The 23,445-nt window shown below is 47.8% G+C and overlaps 1 protein-coding gene across 5 annotated transcripts in view; it reads left to right on the forward strand.

Moving 5' to 3' along the window:
* The window catches only part of PLCH1 (phospholipase C eta 1), a 55,155-nt gene that overhangs the window by 10,823 nt on the left and 20,887 nt on the right, over positions 1–23,445 (forward strand). For all 5 annotated transcript variants that reach the window (XM_015637727.2, XM_015637731.2, XM_015637728.2 and 2 more), the window contains exons 3-6: positions 18,457–18,603; positions 18,943–19,186; positions 20,419–20,548; positions 22,088–22,258. In XM_015637727.2, the coding sequence (XP_015493213.1) occupies positions 18,457–18,603; positions 18,943–19,186; positions 20,419–20,548; positions 22,088–22,258 (692 nt within the window). The remainder of the gene's footprint in view (positions 1–18,456; positions 18,604–18,942; positions 19,187–20,418; positions 20,549–22,087; positions 22,259–23,445) is intronic.

The following is a 23,445-nucleotide window of genomic DNA, read 5'->3' on the forward strand; positions in this document are numbered from 1 at the left end:
TACCGGCTCCGACCGATTCTCCTCGGTACCACCGATCCTCCCCCCGGTACCGGCTGTGACCAATCCTCACCAGTAGCGGCGCTGACCAATTCCCCTCAGTATCACTGATCACTTCCAGTACCGGCTCTGACCAATCCCCCCCGGTACCGGCTCTGACCAATCCCCCCCCGGTACCACCGATTCCCCCCTCAGTCCCACGGATCTCCCCTGGTCCTGGGTCCCACCGATCCCCCTGGTGCTGCTGGTGCTGGACACAGCCAGGTCCGACTGATCCCCTGGTACTGGACCCGCGGCGGTCCCGGGCAGGCAGTGGGGGCTGACCCCGGGGCAGGCAGAGCTGAGAGCCCCTGGGTTCTGAGATCTTGTATTCTTTATTCCCTTTGAGGTCAGTAATTAGAAACCATCACTTTAGGGCAGAATTATGGCACTACTAATAATAGCAGCATGGAATGGCTATGAATTAAAGATAGAAATACTTGTCTCATTCAAAGCAAAGGTAATTTTTTTCCCTAGAGAACATACACAGATTTTCAGTGTGTTTGTCAGGACTGGAGAGGTTTGCAGCCCAACCAAACTCTATCTGCATTTTTGTCACTGTGGTTATGTCACCATTGATGAAGTTAATGGCTTAGTGGGAGAATTAATCATTTGTCAGTCTGTGAATCTTCCTAATAAAAGCCAGTTCAGAGAGAGCCCCATTTTTCCCTGTACTGTTATTTTTCCTTGCCCACGAGCACTTCTGGTTCTATTTGGGACACCAGAAGAATGTTAATAACTTTCTGTAAGTAAGTCTGACAGTGGTGTTGTCACATTAATTCATGTGTGCTGCACTCGGGACTTGTGTTAGAGGGAAAGTGCTGTCATCTCCAGGCAGAACCATTCTGCTTCTCCAATGAAATGGATTCATTCCTGGGATTTATCAGGCCCCTCGTGTGGTCCCACTGGTTTGGTGGGATCATGTTCCTGCAGAGCTCCTCTGCCCTTGTGGAAGGGATGTGTTCACCCAGGTGTCCCTGGGCACTGTGGCAGTGTTTTGGGAGATGCCTGTTAATCCCTGTTCTCCCCAGGCAGCTCCCTGCTCTCCTGCACCAGCGTGTGACTGCAACAGCTACAGGGATGTGTATTTGCAGCTCTGCTATTCCAGACAGTGAAAGAAGAGTCTGGCCCATGCTCTGTGACCTGAGGTGGTATTTCAGCACACAGCAGCACCATGTCTTTATTCTGCTAATGGTGCAGAGGCTGGATAATGATCCATCAGCACAGAGTCCAGTAATCCATGAACAGCTATTGAGGGATGAGTCTGCAAAGTGATAATCATCCACAGCCCAAGGCATAATTAGCAGGAATCCTAGACCAGAAAGATTTCCTGGCCTAATTTATTTATCTTTGATTGATGACCAGATAAGATGAACTATTTTTCCCTGACAGAATCCATCAGGGCTTCCCATTTGTCTCCTTTAACCTAAGCAACTGCAGAGCCAGTTCCTTTCCCTCTGGGTGTATGGAGGGGCTGAACCCTGCCCTGGACAGTGGCAGAGGTGACAGTGCCACACATGGTGTAAGGATGTGTGCCATGTCCCAGGAATTAGCCTGGTGTTCTGGTGCTCCACAGGAGCTGGCTTCCTCCAGGGCTGTGCTGGTAATTCAGGCTGCTCACATCATCCAAGTGCACAGTTCAGTGGCAGCAGGGCTGTCTGGAGTGATTGTCTGGAGCTCAACTGCTGCACCTGGGGTGTAGCCAGGTAAAAATATCCCACAGGGCCAGCTGGTGCTCTTAGAAAGAATAGCAGTATCCTTTAGAAGGACTGGAAGTGTCTGCAGAGGGGCACAAGAGGAATTTTGCTGCCCAGCTCTGCTCATCTCTGGTGTTTCCTTCACACCCTGTGGCACCTGCATTGCTCTAAGCACCTGAGCAGATGGGGTTCCATTTGTTGACCTGCTGAGGAGTTCAAATGCAAGAACTCATGGACTGCACTAATAAAAATGCTGAAGCTCTGTGTCTATTAGGAGTGGTTTGATTGTTTTGTGTAAAAAACAAAAAAACCTAAAAGCTGACCAAAAACCACCAACAAAACCCCAAACCTCCCCAAACCTCCCCAAGGAAACCAAAAGGAAAAAAGGCTCAGCCTGCAGCAGAAACAGCGAGCTGAGGCTGCAGCCCTGTTGCAGTGCAGTGCCCTGCAGCAGGGGGACAGGATTTGGAGTGTTCAGGAGTAGGATGAAGGTGCTGGTGCCACAAGGCCCAGCCTAATGCAGTTCTGGGCATCAGTGTTTGAGCAGGGGGAGCTCAGGAACAGACTGAACGGTACAGAAGTGGAGATGAGATGACTCAGGGTTGTTTAGCTTGGGAAATCAAAGACTGACAGGGGCCCTGAGTCCATTGTAAAGGGAAAGCTCAGGGAGGAAAAGTCTTAATTGAACTGATGGGGGGAAATTGGCACAAGTTGAAAATTATCCACGAGTATATGAAACAGGCTCGGGAAAAACTAAAATACTTAGAGTGGGAGACTAACAAGTTTTGAAAAAATTGTTAGAGTATTGTATTTGTGCTCTTGCTCTGAAGTTGTAAATGTGATTATATTCCCCCAATGTATTGACTAGTGGGAAATAAGGCTGGAAAACTATCTGTGGTCCCAATTCAATTCCTGTGTCCAGTGAACTTCAGCTACAAACAGCAGTGCTCCCACTGCATTCAGGAGAATGCTGCTGTGCGTGGATCAGGCTGCTCTCTGCTGGGTTTTAATGGTGCTTTGAGACACTTGCATGTTGTTAGACAAGATGAAGTATTGATACACAACTGTGGGGCTTTCCACGGGGCTCTGACGGGTTTTCTTTAAATAATGACTGAGATTTGTGTGTGTAATGAAGTACCGTGTGCATCCACATTGCCTAAGGCTCTCTCATCATCTTATAATTTTATTAGGAAAAGCTGCTAATGGCTGCATTTGCAGGATATTAAAATTCTTATCTGTTTATGTCTGAAATTTTTGGTTACAGAAGTGGAGGTTGCTGCTGTGCCTTGTACTCTGGGGAGTTTTATCTGCCCAGAAGCAAAACCGTCAGTTTTCTTCAGCAGCAGCAGCAGTGAGATAGAGCAGTGTGTGCACACAGAGAATAACAGACCAGACACAGGGGCTGGGGGTGAGCTGTTTTAACAGTTTCTGCAGAACAGAGAAGACAAGCAATTAGAATGTTTGGAATAGCCTTGAGGATTTGATGAACCCATTTTCCTTTCTGTCCTCTTGCAAGCAGTTCCAAAATACAAAGTACAGTATCCCTCTAGGCTTGGAAGGAGGGTTTTTTGTTTGTTTGTTTGTTTTTTTTCCAGGGGTTTTAAGCTGTAAATATGCATCATGTTTTGTTTGTGTGCTGGCAGCAACAATGTAGGAATGGCTGTGCTGTCAGAGCAAACATCCATTTAACTCTGCTACTAGATGGTCTATACTTCCTAGAAGGATAAAGGGAAAAAACCCCAAATTGTACAGAGCAGCCTTTCCTGTGGCTCCCAGTGCCTCCCAGCCAGCAAGGCAAGTACCTCCCCAGCCAAAACTGCATCTAGATAATTGCAGTTTTTATCATTGCATCTGATAGTTTTATATTTTCCTGTAAGATTTTTGGAATTCATTTATGCTTGTGACCGTCTGCAGGAATTAACCCTGAACTGGTGGTGGTTGGTGTGAACGCTGTGGTTGGAGGGAGGCAGGAATTCTGGCTGTCAGGGATGGAGCAGGTTGTGTTGTGCTGTTGTTTCACCTTGGAAAGGGAATTGCTTGGAAGGAGTGAGGGGGTCTGAGCCTGACAGGTGACACAGGTCCTTATGTTGGGCACATCCTGATGAGGAAACCACAGAGAACCTCTCCTTGCTTCAGTGACCTTGGACTTCTGTGCCCAATGAGAACATAAAATGCCTTCTGTTCTCCTTTTCTGTGCAGTCAAATGGACTATTTTGGTTATTGGAGCACAAGAGTTTTGGGGGAGCAGTCCTAGAGCTTTGCCAGATTGCACAAATCCTTCAGGCCTGATGTTTGCTGATGGGCAGTGCTGTATAATTAGTTCTGCTGAAGCCTCGTGCAAGGCTGGGGGCACAGCTACACATGCCAGATGTGGGCTGCAGGATTCAGCCTTTTATCTCCAGAGTCACTTCAGCTGGAGTTTCATAATGATGCTGGGAAAGCACAACTTAGGAGTGCAGGAATTTGTGTTTGGGTTCATATTCTGATTTATGTGAAATATCCACAATTCATTCCTCAAAACAAACATGTAAATGAAAACGTGTTTGCAAGAAGAGCATTAAGGAGTTAATGTATTAAGGTCCACTTAGATTTAAAAAAGGCCTAAAATGCCTGAAGAAACTTTACTTTGTCTGTCTCTGGATCCATCCTTCATTGAAAGGAGAAGCCTCATGGGGGATCTGTCTCCAGACAGTATTTCAGGTAGTTATGTTCTAATGCCAGGTTTTTTTCCCCTTCCATTTTTGTGTCTTTCTCAGCTTTCCATAGAACCATGCCTTCATTAACGATAAATGAGTCGATAAATCTTTAATCTGATAAAAATGACAAGTTTTCCATGCAGCTGATACAAAGTTTTATTAACAGCTGGCTGACTTTTCACAAGGAGATTGTCTCACAGTTCAGATCTAAGATTACACTTGGAAGATGATTATGAAGATGTTGTTATCTCCTTATTTCATTATCTATTCCCTGTAAGAGGTGCTAGTTCTCTAATCAGCTTTTCTTGCTCTTTAGTAGAATTAGGCTTTGTACTGGTTTCCAGCTATTTTGACAGTGATAAAGGAAAACCCAATGAGCTAGAAAATGAACCTTCCTCTGATGCTGTAATTTCCAAACTGTTAGTTAAATCATATTCTCATTTATTGGAAAATGGATATTTTGCAGTAGAACTTGCAGGGCTGTGTCTCTCTGTGGTAATCTGAGCCTCGTGAGGTGTGGGCAGAAAACTTAAGTGGGAAAAACAGGCGTGGAGGTGAGGCTGTTACTTTTCCTGCCAGACCTTAGCTCGGGACTGTGCCATACCCAGGGGACAGCAGTGATGGCTGAGAAGATCTTGTCTTATGGTGGTCATTGATGTCAATCAATTACTGATAAAGGAAAATGAGTTTTTTGTTCAGAAAGCTTGTTTGTCACCATCACGTCTGGGAGTGTTAGAACTGTGTGTGCTGTGGCTCTGCAGAGCATTCCCAGCAGGAGCCTGTGACTCCTGGGAGCGAGGGAAAAGCCAGGCAAATTGACAGGGATTAAACGCAAAACCTGGCTTGACACTGAGGAGTTGTCATGGGGATTGATTTATCTTTTTTTTTTTTAATTTTGGAAGTTGAATAAACCTACAGATCTTCTTTTACCATTTGGCATATGTCAACTGAATTATATAACATCTTCATTTGTTTGCTGAAATGTTTTTCTAACCTATATAACATGCTTGAATTTCTAAAGACATGTAGCATTTGAGCATGCCTGGTTTTGAAAGGAAGTCTATTTTGGAGACAAAACAATGAAGAATGTATTGGTGATTGTGTAAGGTTTCTTACAGAGCAGCTGTGGTGTTGAAGGTGCTTGTGTATAGCTCATCTTATAACTAACAGAACAGTAGGAGTGTAATTTGCATTTAACACATTATCAAGTGCAATCTGATATATCAATGATTAAACTGTACACAGTGACAGTTTTTTTGTTGTTGCTGAATTGCAGCTATAGCACATCATTTCACTGTCCATGCACTGTCCAGAGGCTTCAGAGTGGTGATTTCAGCCAGGAAGGTGGTGAGCTGAGCTGGGAACCAGAGCTGGGGTAACGCTTGTCTCGCTCTGCCTGGCAATGGGTGACACTCAGAGTGGGACTTGTGCCACCTCCTGCCATCCCAGCCTGGCAGTGCCATTGGAGCCACAGCTCAGAGCAGCCAAGAGATCCTGCAGTGGCTCTGGGCTCTTGTTTCACATTCCAGGGTGCTGGACACAGTCCATGGATACCCTGCAGAGTGCTGGGTTCTGTCCTGGAGGCTGTGGGAAGGCTCTCTGTGCTAGCAGCAGCTAAGAAATGACTTCTCAGCAAGTAAAACATGTCAGCTCCACTTGGATCTTGTCTCCCATCAACTGAAGTTCTGCAGGCATGTGGGACTATGAAGGGTGGGTTTTATTGAGTGTCTTTTTTATTTGTTTTCCTCCTCTGTCAGGTTGTTGCTCTTGTAACTTTCTCCTGGCCTGTGCTAGACAAATTCTGTCTCTTTATTGCTGTCACAATGTTTGGAAATACAGCTGGGAATTCCTTTGGTGTCCTGATGTAAATGTCACAGTGGAAAAGCCAGCTGAAGACAGAATTAGAAAATGCAATAAATGAAAGATGCGAGGCATTTATGTGGAGCTTACTTAATTCTTGTTGTGCTTTCCAGCCCTGTGAGCCCCTGGGCTCCGTTGTAAGGAAGTGCAGTTTATGCAAGTGTGAATGCTTCTGTCCATTGTTTTTCCTGTAAAGCCCCTGATTTCAGGGACGCCTATAACCAGCCCAGGGTTTTGCCAGGGGCACGGGGGTTTCTGTAGCTGCTGGGAGAGTTGGTGCTTAGCATCTCCCGGGGGGCTCCTGCTCCTCGGGCACTGCACCGCCCAGGGATGCACAGCCCGAGCGAGCGCAGCTGGCCTGAGCCTGCAGGGTGGCTGTTCCCTGCGCTCAGGGACAGTGCGACACGGCCGGACGAGGGGCCCAGAGCCAGGGCAAAGGCTGCTGCCGCTCGCAGAACCCCTGGCTGCAGGTGCCGGGGGTTACTCTGGAGCGGGGCTGCATTTCCCCTCCCGCATTCAGCCTGCGTCACTCCTCGGCCGGACTGTGGTAATCCCTGCCCGCCCCGCGGGACTTCCCCGAGCTCCCCGGGACCGAGCAGCGATCCCCGGGACCGAGCAGCGATCCTCGGGACCGAGCAGCGATCCTCGGGACCGAGCAGCGATCCTCGGGACCGAGCAGCGCTCCCCGGGACCGGGCACGCTCGGAGCCCGGGGCGCCTGCAGTGCCCGGAGCGCCTGCGGAGCCCGGAGCTCTTGCGGAGCCCGCAGCGCTGTGTGCGGTGCCCGGAGCTCTGTGTGCGGTGTCCGGAGCTCTGTGTGCGGAGCCCGGAGCTCTGTGTGCGGTGTCCGGAGCTCTGTGTGCGGTGTCCGGAGCTCTGTGTGCGGAGCCCGGAGCTCTGTGTGCGGTGTCCGGAGCTCTGTGTGCGGTGCCCGGAGCTCTGTGTGCGGAGCCCGGAGCTCTGTGTGCGGGGACACGGGAGCAGCGCTGTGTGCGGGGACACGGGAGCAGCGCTGTGTGCGGAGCCCGGAGCTCTGTGTGCGGAGCCCGGAGCTCTGTGTGCGGTGTCCGGAGCTCTGTGTGCGGTGTCCGGAGCTCTGTGTGCGGGGACACGGGAGCAGCGCTGTGTGCGGAGACACGGGAGCAGCGCTGTGTGTGGGGACACGGGAGCAGCGCTGTGTGCGGGGACACGGGAGCAGCGCTGTGTGCGGAGCCCGGAGCTCTGTGTGCGGTGTCCGGAGCGCTGTGTGCGGGGACACGGGAGCAGCGCTGTGTGCGGGGACACGGGAGCAGCGCTGTGTGCAGGATCAGCTCGCAGCTGCAGCACGGGCAGATGCTGCCGGCTCTCCCGCAGCCTGCGCTCCTCGGCTCTGAGCCAAGTTACCTGCTCTCCTCTCTGTGCTATGGATCACCGAGGTTTCCTCGCTCATCCTGAGCAGCGGTGCTTGGCCGTACTTCCAAGGATTGCTTTCCAAATGTGTTGGCTCTGAAGGCGTGAAGATCAAACCGCGCCTTTCCTGAAGGGAGAATTTCCGTTCTGCTTGCCAATAATGCGTGACTTACAAATTTAATGGCAGACCTTGAAGTATATAAAAACTTAAGTCCAGAAAAAGGTAAGGATGTTTGAGTTTGGAATTGCCATAGGACGAGCTAGTAACGTGTCTGGAAATGCTTATAGAAAAATCAAGTAACTTAACCCTTGGGACTGGTAAATTGCAGTGTTTATGTGGACACTGCTGGTACAGTAGCTGTGTATTTATTCCTGAATGTTTAACAAGAAAACCTGCTGGGTTTGTATAGATTTGAAACTCAAGTCGATTTTTCCATGAGAACATGTAGCTTGTATTTAAGATACTGCTCTTTTGATGAAGACAAACTGCACTTCTGCGTTAGCCTAGATTACTACAAATGTGTTTGCCTTGAATAAAAACATTCTTGACCTTCTCATCTGTTGGGAATTTTGCTGTGGCGTTCAGTGGAGAAGAGTTTGTTGTTTTTTTCTAGTAGCACTTATAAATAGTATAACACATTTGCAAGTGGTATGTAAAATTTGAATGAAAGCACTGGATAAAAGATGTCTTTCCAAGAATTGCAGGAGATGCTACAAAAAAAGGAAGACATCTTGAATAACTTTCTTCAGCATCTTGTTGTTTATAATGTCTAATTTTGTTCCATTTAAGTCAGTGCTGAATGGAAAGTGGCAATTAGCTTAAGCCTCTAAGTGGATAGAGAGAAAATGCTGTAGAGAGAAGGAGAAATTATGGTAGATTAAAGTTAATTTTTGTATTCTGCTCATCCTTAAGGATGTTGGATTATGTTCTTTTAAAGAAAACACTTAGAAAATACATTTAGCATTAGAGCTTTCTTGACAGAATTGTGTAGCTCAAAAGAAATTTTTGTGACGAGATTATCTGTAATTTGAAATCAAACAGACTAAAATAAAGCCACCAAAAGTAATGGATCATACTTTGATATATCATCTTGCCCATTATAAGATGTTAGAAGATTTCAGGGCAGTGTTGGGGGTTGATATGCTTTTTTTTCTTTGTATCTGTTGTGGTTGATTTTAGTGGATATCTTTTATCTAGTGGAAGTCTCTGGGAATAGACACAGCTATTGTATAAAAACCAGATCCTATTTTAGGCAAAAGTGAGTTGTTTGTGGATGCTCTGTGGGGAGGGCTGCCTGTGCTGGGGCTGCAAATGCTGCTGTTCCTCTCACAGATGTTGGGTACCCAGAGCTCTCCATGGAGCTTTGGTGGCCGTGGCTAAAGGAGGGCAGGTGTTACTCCATCTGCCTTTCCAGGTGCAGCAGGTAATGGATATGAACTGAATAATTCACAGCAGCCAGCTCTCCTGGAGGGGCTGGGAACAGGCCTGCAAGGAAAGCAGCAGCTTCAAGTTCTGAATCTATGGCAGTGTATGTGTGGATAAACACATTCCACACCGGAGAGTTCGGCTGAGGGTGGAGTTCTGCTCGAGGTCATTCTGCAGTCCTTTCCTTACCCAGATGTGACAGCAAGGCCAAATCCCAGATGCTCATCCTTGGTTGTGCCAATGCCATCCGTGTGTGGGGAGGCCAGCGAGGGCTGTAGGGGAGTGAGTGGGTGTCCCTGCTGTCCTGGGGTGTCCTGTGGTGTCCCAGAGTGTCCTGCAGTGTTCCTGGGTGTCCCTGCTGTCCCAGGGTGTCCTGCAGTGTCCCAGGGTGTCCCTGCTGTCCCAGGGTGTCCTGCAGTGTCCCAGGGTGTCCTGCAGTGTCCCAGGGTGTCCCTGCTGTCCCAGGGTGTCCTGCAGTGTCCCAGGGTGTCCCTGCTGTCCCAGGGTGTCCTGCAGTGTCCCTGGGTGTCCCTGGTGCTGAGGTTTGGCTGCTCAGAGGTGGGGTCATGGCTGGGCTCCCCTCTGTAGCAGGGACTATGGCAGTGCCCTGTTTAATGTCCTTATTAGTGTTACTTTGGGACTGTTGTGCCTGCAGCTGTCCAAGGACCTGTCCAGGCACTGAGTGTAGGCTCTGGAATACTGATGGAATTAGCCTGGAACAGCAAACTGGTCTGAGTGGATATGGAAGGCATCAATCTCCTGGGAAGAACTGTCTTCCACAGGTGTCACTGCAATAACCCTTTCAATCGGTGTCAGCATTAAATGCACTCACAAGAAGTTGGCACACACATGGCAGGTGTGGCAGGTGGGGAGCCTCAGGGTGGTTTGGTGTGTCCTGAGGAGGTTGTCCAGTGTTGCCCTGAGTGTTGCCTGACCTGAGTGTCACGGTGGGGCATCACAAAGTGTCCCTGCCATGGCCCTGCTGAGGGTTCAGAGCGTGCTGGAGCTGGATGCTGGTGGCTCCAGGGGCAATATCTGATCAGTTCTGCAGAGGATGTGGCTGGCCAGGTAGTAACCAGGTTATGTGCTTGCTAACTACTTAGTGTTTGTGGTTTTGGTGCTTATGAATGAAGTCTACTCTTTTTTCAGTAAATTTACAGAACACTGTCACGGTGTTAGGGGAAATGTTGTTGCTGTTTGCTGAAGAACTGTTGTCTTTCCAAAACTCTGGGGCATAGATTAGAATTACTGAGGTAACTTCTTCAGTGCTTTTCAGGAGGCTGAGCTGGCCCAGTGGCACACTGGGTCAGTGCTGGCACCATGGTGACACACAGCAGCTTGGGGACAGCAGGAGCTGGTGAGCAGAGCGTGCTGACAGGAACCGTCCCAGCTCTGTCCAGCACTGAGCTTGCTGCAAGGGATGTGTGTGCTGGTTTTTCCTCTTCCCTTCAGCAGCTGATGCCCCAGGGAACACGTGCTGCTGTGTCTCCCTGCATGACTGAAGTGGGAGCTGTGGGGAGCCCAGGCTGGCTTTTCCCCAGCAAAGCTGGCTGGAGGGCAGGGAGCTGAGCCTGGGCTGTGGCAGGTTATCGATAGCAGCGCGGCAGAGAGCGGGCTCAGAGGTGTTCCCACGTTACCAACAGAAACATTGAGCAGCCTGAAACTCAGATGCACCAAACAGCATCGTTTTCAGTAATAAAATCACTTTGGTGTTTGAGACTGTCAATTCATTGTTTGCCCACAGATGACTCACTGTCGCTGACTTGCACCGAGGTAATTTAAAATAGAATAGATAAACATGTTTCTTTAGCAAAATGACTATTTCTGAGGAGGGTGAATAAATTAGTTCATATCATCTGTTGCACTGCATTCTCCATTCATTACTTTTAAAGGTTAATTAACTTCACCTTCCATTCTATTCTGCTTTTTTCCCCCTCTTCCTAGTCTCTAGCCGAGCTCCAGATGTGGCTTTGTGTGGCAGCCTGGGGGGAAGCAGTGCTCCCTCCAGCCTGGCTGCAGGCCCTGGGGACTGGATCCCTGTTCCAGCTGTTCCAGCTGTTCCAGCTGTTCCTGTGCCCTGTCACTGCTCCCCTCCCCAGGCCATGATGCAGGACAGGAGCTGTCACACGTTCATCAATGTGCAGACATCTGAAGGGACTGTTTGCACTGAGCCTGGGACAGTTCATCCTCTGTGTGGGCACAGCAGCAAGCTTGAGGAAGGGCCTTTGGGCAGTGGGTTTTTTTTCCTATTTTTTGTTAAATTGGTGAAGTTAAGTGGGAGGTGTGATGTATAAAGGGCAGTGTGGTTGATGAGGGGGTCTGCCCTAGCTCAGTACGTTATGGGAATTGTATCTGTTGTATCATACAACACAGGCAGGCTGAGAACAAGGTCTGGTTCACCAGTGTATGATCCTTATTTACGTACTTATTGATTTTTTTGGAGGGCAGATGTGGGATTCTGGCAGAGAAGGAGTTTGTGGTTTACTGTTCTCCAGCTCTGCATGCTGAGGCACGGCTCGTGGGATGCTCAGGCTGCTGTGTGCCAGCTGGGAGGCTGTGAAGGATCAGCCCCTGCCCTGGCACTGCAGAGCTGCAGTGAGGGGGGATTGCCCTCCTGAGCAGAGCTCCCCTGGCCTGGGTTTGTTCTGGGGACATGGGCACAGACCCTGGGGCTGGTGCCTGTGCTCCTGTCATGGTCACACAGGGGAGGGTGCTGCTTGTCCTGACAGCCACCCCCCATCTGGCACGGTGGCACCACACACCTGTGAGCTCTGGCAGGGACAGCGGAAACTCTCCTCCTCCGATTCTTCCCTCCTCCTGCTTTTTCCACATGCTTTGTGGTGTCATAATCAACTGCTGTGCCCTCCCTGCTGAGGGATCCTCGAGGAAGAAAGAGGATTAGGATGTGCAAACTTAACTGTGTTTGCTTAATAAATCTGTGCTCCTTGTTCGCCCCATTGATGTGACAATGTGCTTTGGCACTTGGCCATGGCTGTGCTTAACCGATTGTGCTTTTCAGTGTTGACAAAGGACTAATTCCATAGTCCTGATGGAAAACTTACACTCCTCTGGCCGCTGTGCTGCAGTGGCACCAGGGCTCTCACAATGCACAGCTCTGGTGGAGTTGTTTCTGAAGAAAGGATGAAACCTGGGCTAATTGCTTGAAGATAATAAGTGGAACTTTGCTGAGCTGGCAGAAGGAGGGGTCCTTGGGCAGTGGAGGAAAACATGCATTATTCATGGTGTCCAACAGGGCAGCACAGCCCTGTAAAAGAGGCACTGGCCTGGCAGGACATTTCTGCACTGCACAGTGCTCTGTGAAGCCTCGGTGACAGAACAAAGCTTGTCATTAAGGATCATTCAGACTCTTTTTGGATTATGCTGTAGTGCCAAGCTTTTGTTTGGATGCTTCTGGTTCCTTTCTGATCTCTAAGAGCAAAAGAGGAGGGGGCCTCAGTCTGGGAAGGAACTCTGGGTTCTCCCATGGCAAGAATAACTAAGGATTGTCAAGGATTTGCTTGAGAAGGGGAAGAGCAGAAACCTTTGACTTGTAATGTGAAAATAAGATGAGTTATTGGTCATCCTGGAAGCCCTGAGCCCACGGTGTCAATAGGGGAGGCTGAAAGAGCAGATACTGTGAAATTCATGTTACTCAGATGTGACTTCTGGGAGCTGCTGCTGCCAAGTTTTTGCATTTGTTTTGGGTTTTTTTGAAAGAAAAAGAAGACACAGCCAGACAGTTCCCAGACTTACAACGAGCTGAAACATGCTGATAGGTTTTGGTTGTGCTTGGGGTTGATTCTCCATTCTGGGTAGTGAATGGTTTTGTTCTTAAGCTTCACCCCTTTTTTGTTTGTATATTATTTAGTGACTTTACAAGCATGAGCTGCTTCCCAGAGTTAGGGATTTTCTTTGATGAGACACCATTCACAGTGTTCTGAGTTAGTCTCAACTTGTGTTTGGTTACTTGTTTTGATGCTCTGCATCTCCAGGGCTGAGATGAATTGCCCGTGCCCTTTTCAGCCTCTGGTGTCTCTGCTGGTGCTGTGTGGCTTCCTCGAGGGTTTCTTGAGAAATGCAGAAGTGTGAGAGATTGATTGTCCATCTCATGTCCATGGACTTCCCAGAGATTACCATTAAATCCACTGTAAGAAGCTTAATGTGAAATTCCGTGAGGCTAGAAGAGCTGCTGCGAAGCAAATTAAACTGGCATAAAATATGAGCTGTGCCTATTTAAACCAAAACCCAATCCTGCCTGGGGCTGTGCAGTGCCCCAGACCTGCCTGTGCCCTCTCTGCCCCTGGCTCTTTGGCTGTTATGTAACCCCCCAGCAATCAGCACCCTGATGGCATTAGTGCTGTTCTGTGGGATTTAGATAAAATGTGCTCTCACATTTCATTAGACACACAAAGGTGTCTAATGGCATCATGGAAGGGCAGACAGTGCTCAGGGTGAGGGGCTGATGCAGGACAGGCATGAGGAGAGGGCTGACAGCTGGGAACATTGTGGGGGTCTGGGGTTTGCTTTGGGGTTTGGTTGGAGCCAGAGTGTTTTCACTGCTGGGATGGGACAGTTCAGTCGTGTGCTGGTCTCTGGTGCAGGGGTGGTGGTTTTTGGAAAGGACCTTTCAGCTCATGGGGTCCAACCATCAGCCCAGCACCAGCACAGTGTTCATCACTAAACTGGCTCCTCAAGGGTCACAGGCACTCGTTTTACAAATGCTTCCAGGGACAGTGACCCCAGCACTGCCCTGGGCAGCTGGGCCAGGGCCTCAGCACCCCTAACAAAATACTGAATGCAGGGGAGAAGAGCTGCTGCTGCTGCAGTTATCAAAGGAACTCCTGCATTTTATGGGTTCCTTTTATCTCTTCAAGCTTAATGTTGGCTTAATGCAGTTGATGCCTATCATTTAGAAACCCAGTTTATATCCTCTTTCATAATTATACTTCTCAGTGTTTGGTAATGCTCTTTATACCTTATTTAATCTTTTTGTTTTGTCAGATGGCTGTAACAGTAAGTCCATAAAAGCAAGATGAGACCAGACCTTTTGTCATTTGGTTGCACTTTGACATATTAATTTCTTAACGTACAGGAAAATGAAAGAACTGTTTGTGGACAGCAGTAAGAAATTTGTTTTGATCTTTGATTTTAAAATAAAATGAACTGTCTCAGAACAGTGGTGTAACCTTTTGCTGTAGATTTGGCAGTAGAGTTTTGCTGCTAATGCAAAGGTAATAGTGTTTTCTTGAATAACTAGATCCCAAAATATAGTATTAAAAAATGGCCAGGATGTTTCTCTAACCATAGAGACCATGTTTTATGGGAGGAGGTGTTTGTTTCACTGCAGGGATGAACCCTGGATAGCAAAATGTTCTTCTGTTTGCCAGAAAATGCTGCTCAGTGTAATGTCTTAATTCCCTAAATAATTTCCTTCTGGTACCAATTGCAGGGTCCTGCGTGCCCTGAAGTCTTTGTGGTGGGGCACAAGAGCAGGGAGATGTGCACTCCCCACTGCTACTGCCGGGAATGAAATGAAATGAAAGCAGAGGCATTCCCAGCTCCTGGGATGCAGGGAATGGCCGTGGCTCCCAGTGAGGCAGGGGGCTCTGGGGGATCCTGGTGGGGCTGGCACTGAGCCATGCCCTGGTTACTGACATCCGAGTGCATGGGGATGGGTTAGAGGTGGGGGATGGAGGGTGGCACCGGCTCATTTGGGGGGATTAGTGCTGCTGGAGCGGCCAGAGCTGCCTGGCAGCACCGGGCTCCGTGGGCAGGTGGGACCCACAGTGTCTGCCTGGCATCCCGGGGCTTGGGGACATCCCGGGGCTTGGGGACATCCTGGGGCTCAGGGACATCCTGGGGCTTGGGGACATCCCAGGGCTTGGGGACATCCCAGGGCTCAGGGACATCCCAGGGATCAGGGACATCCTGGGGCTTGGGGACATCCTGGGGCTCAGGGACATCCTGGGGCTTGGGGACATCCCAGGGCCTGGGGACATCCCAGGGCTCCATGGCTCTCCTCCTGGCCTCAGAGACCCACCCTGTGCTGGGCAGTGTGGCCACCCGAGAAGGTCCAGCTGGCACAGACGGGTTTGTATCTGGTTTATCCTTGGGTGCAGAAGCAGCTCCTCCCCTAAGGAGAGGTTTGTGTTAGGAGTGATTCTCATGGCTGAACTAAATTAAAAATGCTTCTGAATTCAGGTCTGTGTTGCTTAAAGGGTTCTTTTGGGAGGAAAAAAAGTAGACTGGTCTTTCATTATTAAATCCCATTAAACTCCAGGATGTCTGTTGGGATGATTTTAGACTGTCAAGTTTGCATAACTCTGGAAACAGAAGTGAGTGTAGTTTTTGAGGGTTTTTAATTTTAAATTAAAGCTTCAAATATCATAGAATCATGGAATGGTTTGGGTTGGAAAGGACCTTAAGGAGCACCCAGTTCCAAACCCCTGCCACGGACAGGGACACCTTCATTATACATTGCGTAAGCATAATTTTTAATTTAAACTTCCAGATTAATTTTCTTTGATCTTGTAACATAAGTTACATTGTGTTCTAGTTTAACTTAATAATTTTCAGACTTTGAGCAAAAAATGCACAGCTAGTCCTTGTGTTAGAAGAGTATCTTTTAATGGGAATCATGTCTTGCTTCCTCAAATTTTAATCTATGTCTGCATTGAGGAGCTGCTTCATTGACTCTCTATTCCTGGTTTATCTACAGGATTAGATGTTTTTCTGGAACCAGCTTCCCTATTCCTTAGTGAGATCCTTCCTGAGCTGCTCTTCTGGAGCTTTTTTCTGCCCTGCACTGCTCAATACCTTCCCTGATTCAGATGCTAATGTGTGGCGTCTGGCAAGGGACCGGCATTAGCATACAGAGAATAGATTAGAAAAAGACCTTTTGGATTTGCGTGCCTATATTTTATAAATAGCCTGAAGGGGAGGATGGGGTGTTTTGTAAATGGTTTGCAGAGCTGAAATCCAGTGGGCCTGTGATTGCTGTGGCATTTCCATTACCCCAGTCCGTTCTTGAACGTGGAGCCTTTGTTATTAACACCTACACAGCAGGAATGATGCCATGAACTCTCTTACACGTTTACTATTCTTTAAATGTTTGAATTCTCATGGTATTTCCTTGGAATTGGGAAAGTGCAAGCAGCAAAGATGGTGCTCCCTGGAGCACTGGACCTACTGCAGGTGGGGTTTGGGAGGTGGAGGCTGTTGAGTTATTGGGCAGGAACTGAGTTTCTTCCACTTTGTGAAGGAAAGTATTTTAAAATCTATTCCCTATAACTGAAATCTGCCTGAAGCATGAATGTGACAGCACCTATAACAATTCCAAACATGATGTAGAAATGTTTAGGCAATTGAAATGGTGAAGAAAGAACTGGATTGCTTTTTATGGCTTTTACTTTCCTGCACAGTTTTATGGGCTGCAGTTACCTGACTGTGGCCCGTTCTCTGCTTTTCTTATATTGAATAACTGGTTTCCTCCCTTGGTTATATTGAATAAATGGTTTTCTGCCTTCTGCTGGCTCTTCTCAATGGCATCTTCATGAAACTGGGCTGGGAATTTTTGTCTGACAACTGAGCTGATGCTAATAGAGAGACTTACTTGAGAATTAGTTGTTTTTGTAAGACTTTCACCAGTCACTGCTAGCCTTAGGTGCAAAGAAGCAGATTTTCTGTGTTGAGTAGCTTGTTGCTAAACCTCTTATTGAGCTAAAGCCCTGCTGGAAGTGATCTCTCTATTAGTGAAATCAGAAGGTGTGTGTGGTGTGTGTGCCAGGCTGATGGAGCAGGGCATGTTTGTGTATCCACACTCACAGGGAGGACCTCATTTCTGTGCTTGTCATGGTAGGAATCCAAGGCAAACCTGATTTAAACTCAGTTCCACAGGGAAAGGCTGAGTCTGCCAAGGAAAGGTATTCCTGTGTGGATGTACATAGGGAGTTTTAGAGATTATTTTTGCTTCAGTTCATCTTTCTTCTCTCAGGTTCTGAGTTTTCCATTTCTCATGGTACAAATGTTTGTCTTCTTGGTACTTTGGGCATCTTCAGATAGATCCAAGTTAATGCTGCCCCATCCAACATGTGGATATGGTCTAACATCTCCTTCTGGCTTGATTTATGTCACATTTGTGATTTATCTTAAAGCCCTTCCAAACTCACCTTCATTCAGTGTGTGCTGATCCAGGGGCTGCCATTTTTTATGGACATAATAAAGGACACATTTATTGCACTCATGTGATGCTTTCAGAAGAGTTTGGTTCTGTTCAGCTCAACCTCAGTCCCCTCCTTCCTCCAAGAAAGAGAACTCAGGAAAAAGACTTCTGATGGGGTTTATTCAGCTCCTGGTGAGTGAGGGAGCCAGAGGAGTTATTCCAGCGTCCAGGGCTGTTCATCCCTGCTTTGCCCAATGTTTAGATGCTGCTCTGACTGCCTGTGAGTGTGTCAGAGCTGTTGGGAGCTGGGAGAATAAATAAATCCCAGCTCTGGCAGAGAGGAGTGGGAGTGTGGGTTAGTCTTAGCTGTGACACTGAGGAGCACTGGAGAGAGAAGTGCTGGAGAGAGGAAGGGTGATAAGAAATAAAGACAAACCCAGAGAGTTTATTTGGGAGCCAGCCAGAGTGTAAACAAATCACCCAGGGAGATGAATTTGGAGTGATACCAAGTGAGGAGCGGCTGTGAATGGATAAAACCAGAAGGTAATTTAAGAGCATGGATATATACTGAGATCAAGAGGAAATGTTATCTTGATCCTTGTGTTTGGAAGGCTGCAGGAGGGAGGGTGTGAGATGAAATGGAAGAAATGGGTTTATTTTAGTCAAAACACAGAGGAGGAAAGAAGCCTTATCATCCAGATGGGATGAGTGGATAAAAGGAAATCATCTCAATGCATGTTCAAAGGTTGGTGGCAGCATGGAGAGGGTGTGAATGTGTCTGTGTGGTTCTGTGAGCAGCTCTGCCAGTGTCACAGCATGAGGGACAAACTCCAGGGCTACTGAGCCCAAAAGACTGCAGGGTTTGAATGAGGATCTCACCAGTCCAAATACATGGAGTGCTGGGGTTTAAAATTACACCACTGTGTGTAGTAAGAGAAAAGAAATGTAAATAAAGCATGAAACAACTATAAAACGTTTTCCTTCAACATAGATTAAAGTTTTCTTTGCCTCCTTTGTCGTGAGGGTGTTCTGACCGCTGAGCTGTTCCATTTTGCTCTGTGGAGAAGGAACAGTCTCCCAGCACTGCCCACGCTCTGTCATGTGAGGGTCAAGTCAGAACTGGTGTGGCTTAGTCATGTCATCAGTGGATGAGGTGGTTGTTTAGTTGAATTTATTCTGCTCTGCCTCACAGTTGAAAGATGCATGAGTGTGATGCAGTCTGGGACACAGATGGTGAAGCTGAAGAGTGGAACCAAGGGGCTGGTCCGGCTCTTCTACCTGGACGAGCACAGGAGCTGCATCCGATGGAGGCCCTCCCGGAAGAGCGAAAAGGCAAAAAGTAAACTCCTTGTAATTTCTAATTTCTGGGGCAGTTCAGTGTTAGGATGTGAATTGCAGGGGCTCATGGGCTGATGGGAACACTTGGTGTCTGTCTCCCCTGCTCCCTTTCTGTAGCCTCAGCCCCGTGATGTTCCAGGGAGCGCTCAGAGCCTCTGGGGCAGCCAGCACGTGGCACAGCCATGGCAAGGAAACCTTCAGTCCAACAGGGCTTTGGGACGTGAAGGTGTAAGATGAATAAAGTTTAGCACCTCTGAGCCTGAATAACTCAGCATTGTGAGAAGCAGGAAGAGGCTGGCTGGCTGTCCCAGCGTGTCCTTTGGTTTCCCTTTCCCCCCAGTTGTCATCGACTCCATTTACAAGGTCAGCGAGGGCCGGCAGTCGGAGATCTTCCACCGCCACGCCGAGGGCAGCTTCGACCCCAGCTGCTGCTTCACTATTTACCATGGGAATCACCTGGAGACCCTGGACCTGATCACATCCAACCCCGAGGAGGCTCGCACCTGGATCACGGGGCTCAAGTACCTCCTGGCCGGGATCAGCGACGAGGACTCGCTCGCCAAGCGCCAGAGAACACACGACCAGTATCCTTTGAGGAGCCAGGCCTTCCTCCTGGTTCATATTCCTGCCTTGCTTTGCAGTCACTTCAGCACAGGGTGTTCTCTCTCCTCCTACTGAGTGACCAAAACCCTTCCTCTGATTGCAATGGAAACCTGAGCAATGGGTTTGGCATGGACACTTAGGTGTGTGATAAAGCATGGGCTGTGCCTTGGGGACTGGATCAAACTGCATGGGAGTCAGGGGATAGGCTTGCATTTTGTTAATGAATTCCTTTCTGGAGGGACAGACCAGTTATTTCTAGTTATCTCAATATCTCAGGAACTCCTGGCCATCTCTCTTGCTGTTCTGTAAGTCAGGTGTCCTTCCCAGCCTCCACTGTTTGTCAGGAGCACAGATCCCTAAAACTCCTTAAATGTTTGTTGTAACTCAGTAGCCAAAGTGAACCTCATGTCCTCTGAATATTTTCTTCATGTGCCTTTTTTTTCACAACAGTTTTTTTTTCACAGCAGTGATGACTAAAATGTTATACACAAAGAACACTCTTCCCCCAAAAACCAAACCTCAAGGCCATCTTAATAAAAATTGTAACCTGACTGTTCTTCTGCCTTATGGAAATCTCCAGTGGTACTCCTGGAGAAAATACATATTTCAGGTATTTTTAATTTCTATCTCCCATGTTTGATTATGATCCACAGCAGGCACAGGCCCATTGGGGTTGTATTGCATGCTCTGTTGCATCTGTCCCCAACTTGCTGTATTTAACCATGACTTTTCTGAGCTGCTCCTGTCTGCTGTATCCTCTTCTGGTGAAACATCACTGCAAGTCCTGTTTGTTTTATCCAGTGTGGCAGCTGGGACACTGCACACAGAGTGGCCCTGTCCCACTCCCAGCTTCTGCAGCAACTTAGCAAGGGGTGCTGAGGGATATTTGTGTAAGGAGCAGGTGAAAGGTGCTGGCTGGGAAGTGAAGTTCAGGTAAATGAAGGGACAAGTGGAAGAAGATCCCAGAGTAAGGCCAGCAATGTTTGAAAGCTTTAGAGCATGTTCTCAGAGGAGGAACCAGCATCAGAAATGGGAGTGCAGAGGGGCTGGTGGTGAGCTGAGCTGTGAATAATTGCCATAAACCAGTTCTGGTTTTAAGCATTTGACTGAGCTGTAGTAAGGGCAGGAGCAAAAAGGACTCTTTCCTGAGCTGCCCCTGCCTCCCTTCTCCATGAGGAGATCCCCTGTGTGCCTGTCCTTGACACGCTGGCAGCTGGGTGAAGCAGACCTTCGAGGAGGCTGACAAGAACGGGGATGGGCTGCTGAACATCGAGGAGATCCACCAGCTGATGCACAAGCTGAACGTGAGCCTGCCCCGCAGGAAGGTCCGGCAGATGTTCCAGGTCCGTGCCTGGGGGAGGAGGGGGCAGCTAAAGTCCTTTTCTGGGCAGATCCAGAGCAGGATCTGCAGCTTGGAACTAAAAAACTCAGCACCTCACAGGCTTTTTCAAAGTCTTACCTTTTTGTAGACAAAGAGGCACCAGAACATTGTTTAAATGACATGAAGCACACAGAAAAGTTACTGGTGTTTCTGCTGCATTGTTGGTTTCAGCTCTGTGAACTGAATTGTTCAATGCTGGTATTGATGGATAATGAAGTTACTCTGACTTGCTACTGAAATATTGTTTCATTTCCTTTATGGAAAATTATTTAATAGATACTGGCTTTATGCAAGCAATTAGTTGTTTTTGGTTTTTTTAACAGCTTCCTCATATTTAGCCATTCAGATTTGATTGATTTGGAATCAGTTTTTTTACTTCTGTTGTCTGAAAATAGCTCCCATTTTCCACCAGTTCTTATGTTTACTGTAGGAAAGGACAGAGAAGCCAAGGACATAATGGAGAGCAAAAAAAGTAATCTTCACTCTTCTAAACCAGTACCAGCTCAAAGCTGGTTTGGTGTAAAACATAGGAAAGTTGAACAATTTTCTATGGTCAAAAGTGCTTTGTTTGTTTGGTATAAAATCCCCATTAGAGATACATCTTTGGAGTCTGGAGTTACTCCCAAAGACCTGGAAACTGGTGGGGTGGTGTTGCAGAGATTAATTTGGGTTGTACTTGTTCCCACAGATTATAAATGTCATTTAAGGCATGTAACAGATATAAAATTATTAAAAATCCCGTTCTACACCAGCTAACTGAGAATTCTGTTCCTCTCAGCTGACTTGCTGTGACAGGAGTTTGCAGTCCTGTTTTGCATGGAGACCCACACAGTGCCTGCCAGCCGTTCTCCAGAATATATTCTTTGTTTGGAAAATCCAAAGCAATCCTCTTAGGCAGATGTTCACAGGAAAAAGCTTGTATTAGTGTGTGCTAAGTACTGTTTTCTTTTCTCCCTACCTCTGAGGAGAAACAGCAAACCAACTCTGGAGATGCTGGGTGTATGTTCTGGTGTGGAGTCTCAGTGCTGCTGCAGAGCTGTCCCCTCTGCAGAGTGCTGCAGATTCAATAATGTGCATTTACCACTCTGATACTGTCCTGAATGATTTAAGATACCAGAATGTTGTTGGGGAAGCCCTGGGTGATGTTGTTATGCTGTGTTTTCCTGCAGGATAACTGCAGGGCATACAGGAGGGCAAGAGATCAGAAACAAAGACCAGGGGGTGAGCCTCTTTATTTCTGGGGGAAATAAATTTGAAATTAGAGAAGGAAATCAGAGTTTCACAGGGAATCTGTGGCTTTAGTTTAGTAACTGTCTTCACCAAAAACCCCAGAGATGATGATGTAGTTTTGCTGTCATTTTAGCCTGTCAGAATTTGTGTCTGAGCAATCTTGCAGACTAGAATTTACTACATTTCTGCTGGAGTACACAAGTCCTGCTCTGTTTTATTCCCTGATTTCTCCTGTGCTGAGCATGTTTACCTGAGTGTTGTTACCTCTTAGGAGGCAGACACAGATGAGAACCAAGGAACCCTGAACTTTGAAGAGTTCTCAGTGTTTTACAAGATGATGTCCTTGCGTCGAGATCTCTACCTGCTGCTCCTAAGCTACAGTGACAAGAAGGATCATCTCACAGCTGAAGAGCTGGCTCAGTTTCTGAGGGTGGAACAGAAGGTATGGCAATATCTGTACCCCTGTCTGTGGCCATGTGCTTACATTCAAGTGCAGGGAAAGGATTTTACAGAAAATAGTAACTTGGGGCAGAGGACAAAACACAGATGGGACAGAAGAGAGTTCTGAAGGTTTTATTGGTTTTTGAAGTGCTTCTAGAAAGAGTTTGAGCTGCTTTGGATGATGTTTGAAGTGCCCAGGATGGAGGTGTGAGAGGGTGCTCAGGGACCTGGAGCCAGACGAGGAACACGTGGCAGAGGTGGGGGAGCTGTCTTTGGGGGTGCACAAGGACATTATGGACCTGCTGATGCAGCAGGAACCTCGAGCTGACTGTCAGGTCTGGCATTCTGCATCCTCTTTGTGCTGTGTGTCCTCCTGAGAGCTCTGTGTGGGCAGAGCTGTCTGGGGAACTGCTCTGCTCAGCACTGCTCCAGCAGCAAACCATGAAGAGTGAAAGCAGGAGCTCCTGGAGGTTCACCTCTTGCCTGGGCAGGCTGGAGGCACCTCGCACTCCTGTGCCCCTTTGCAGTGCCCAGCAGCTCAGGGAGATTCCCCTGAGTGTTTCCAGTGCCAGCAGCGCCCTGGGGCAGGGCAGCACTGCCCAAAAGCTGCTCCTGCTCCCAGCCAGGAGGCAGCTCCCCAGTGCCCTCACCCAAACAGCATTTTGGTTTTGCCGTTTGGAAATCTGTGGACAGTCTGTTCTGCTCCATCTGCTACTCATTTGGCAAGATGTTAAATATTCTGCAGCCCGAGGACAGAACAAAAGCGGGTTGGGGTTTTTGTTAGCTTGCTAAACTGGCTTCTTTTTTTGGAAAGCTCCCTGTTTAGGAGAACACCCCATATTATTTTTAGTGGAGTACTTTAAAATGTAACAAAAAAATGAATGGCCACAGTCATCACCTCTCAAGCTGCAATTAAAAAGGCACAAATGAGTGGACTTTTCCCCAGCAGATGTAGCTTTGGACTAGATTAGACATTTCCATTCCTAGAGCACATGAGAACCCTACACTGGGCCAGCAAGGAGCCAGGGGGAATAATGAAAAAGTTAATTTGAGCCAGCTTGTACCAGAACAGGGCCTGCTCTGAGCAGCATTTGCAGTCAAACACCACCCTGAGCAAGGATAATCAGTTACATTTTTCTACTGTATTGTTCTTTTTCTATTCTCCTGTGTCATTCCTGCAGCATCTTA

Source organism: Parus major, chromosome 9 (genome assembly GCF_001522545.3).
Source record: "Parus major isolate Abel chromosome 9, Parus_major1.1, whole genome shotgun sequence".
Classification (NCBI taxonomy): Eukaryota; Metazoa; Chordata; class Aves; order Passeriformes; family Paridae; genus Parus; species Parus major.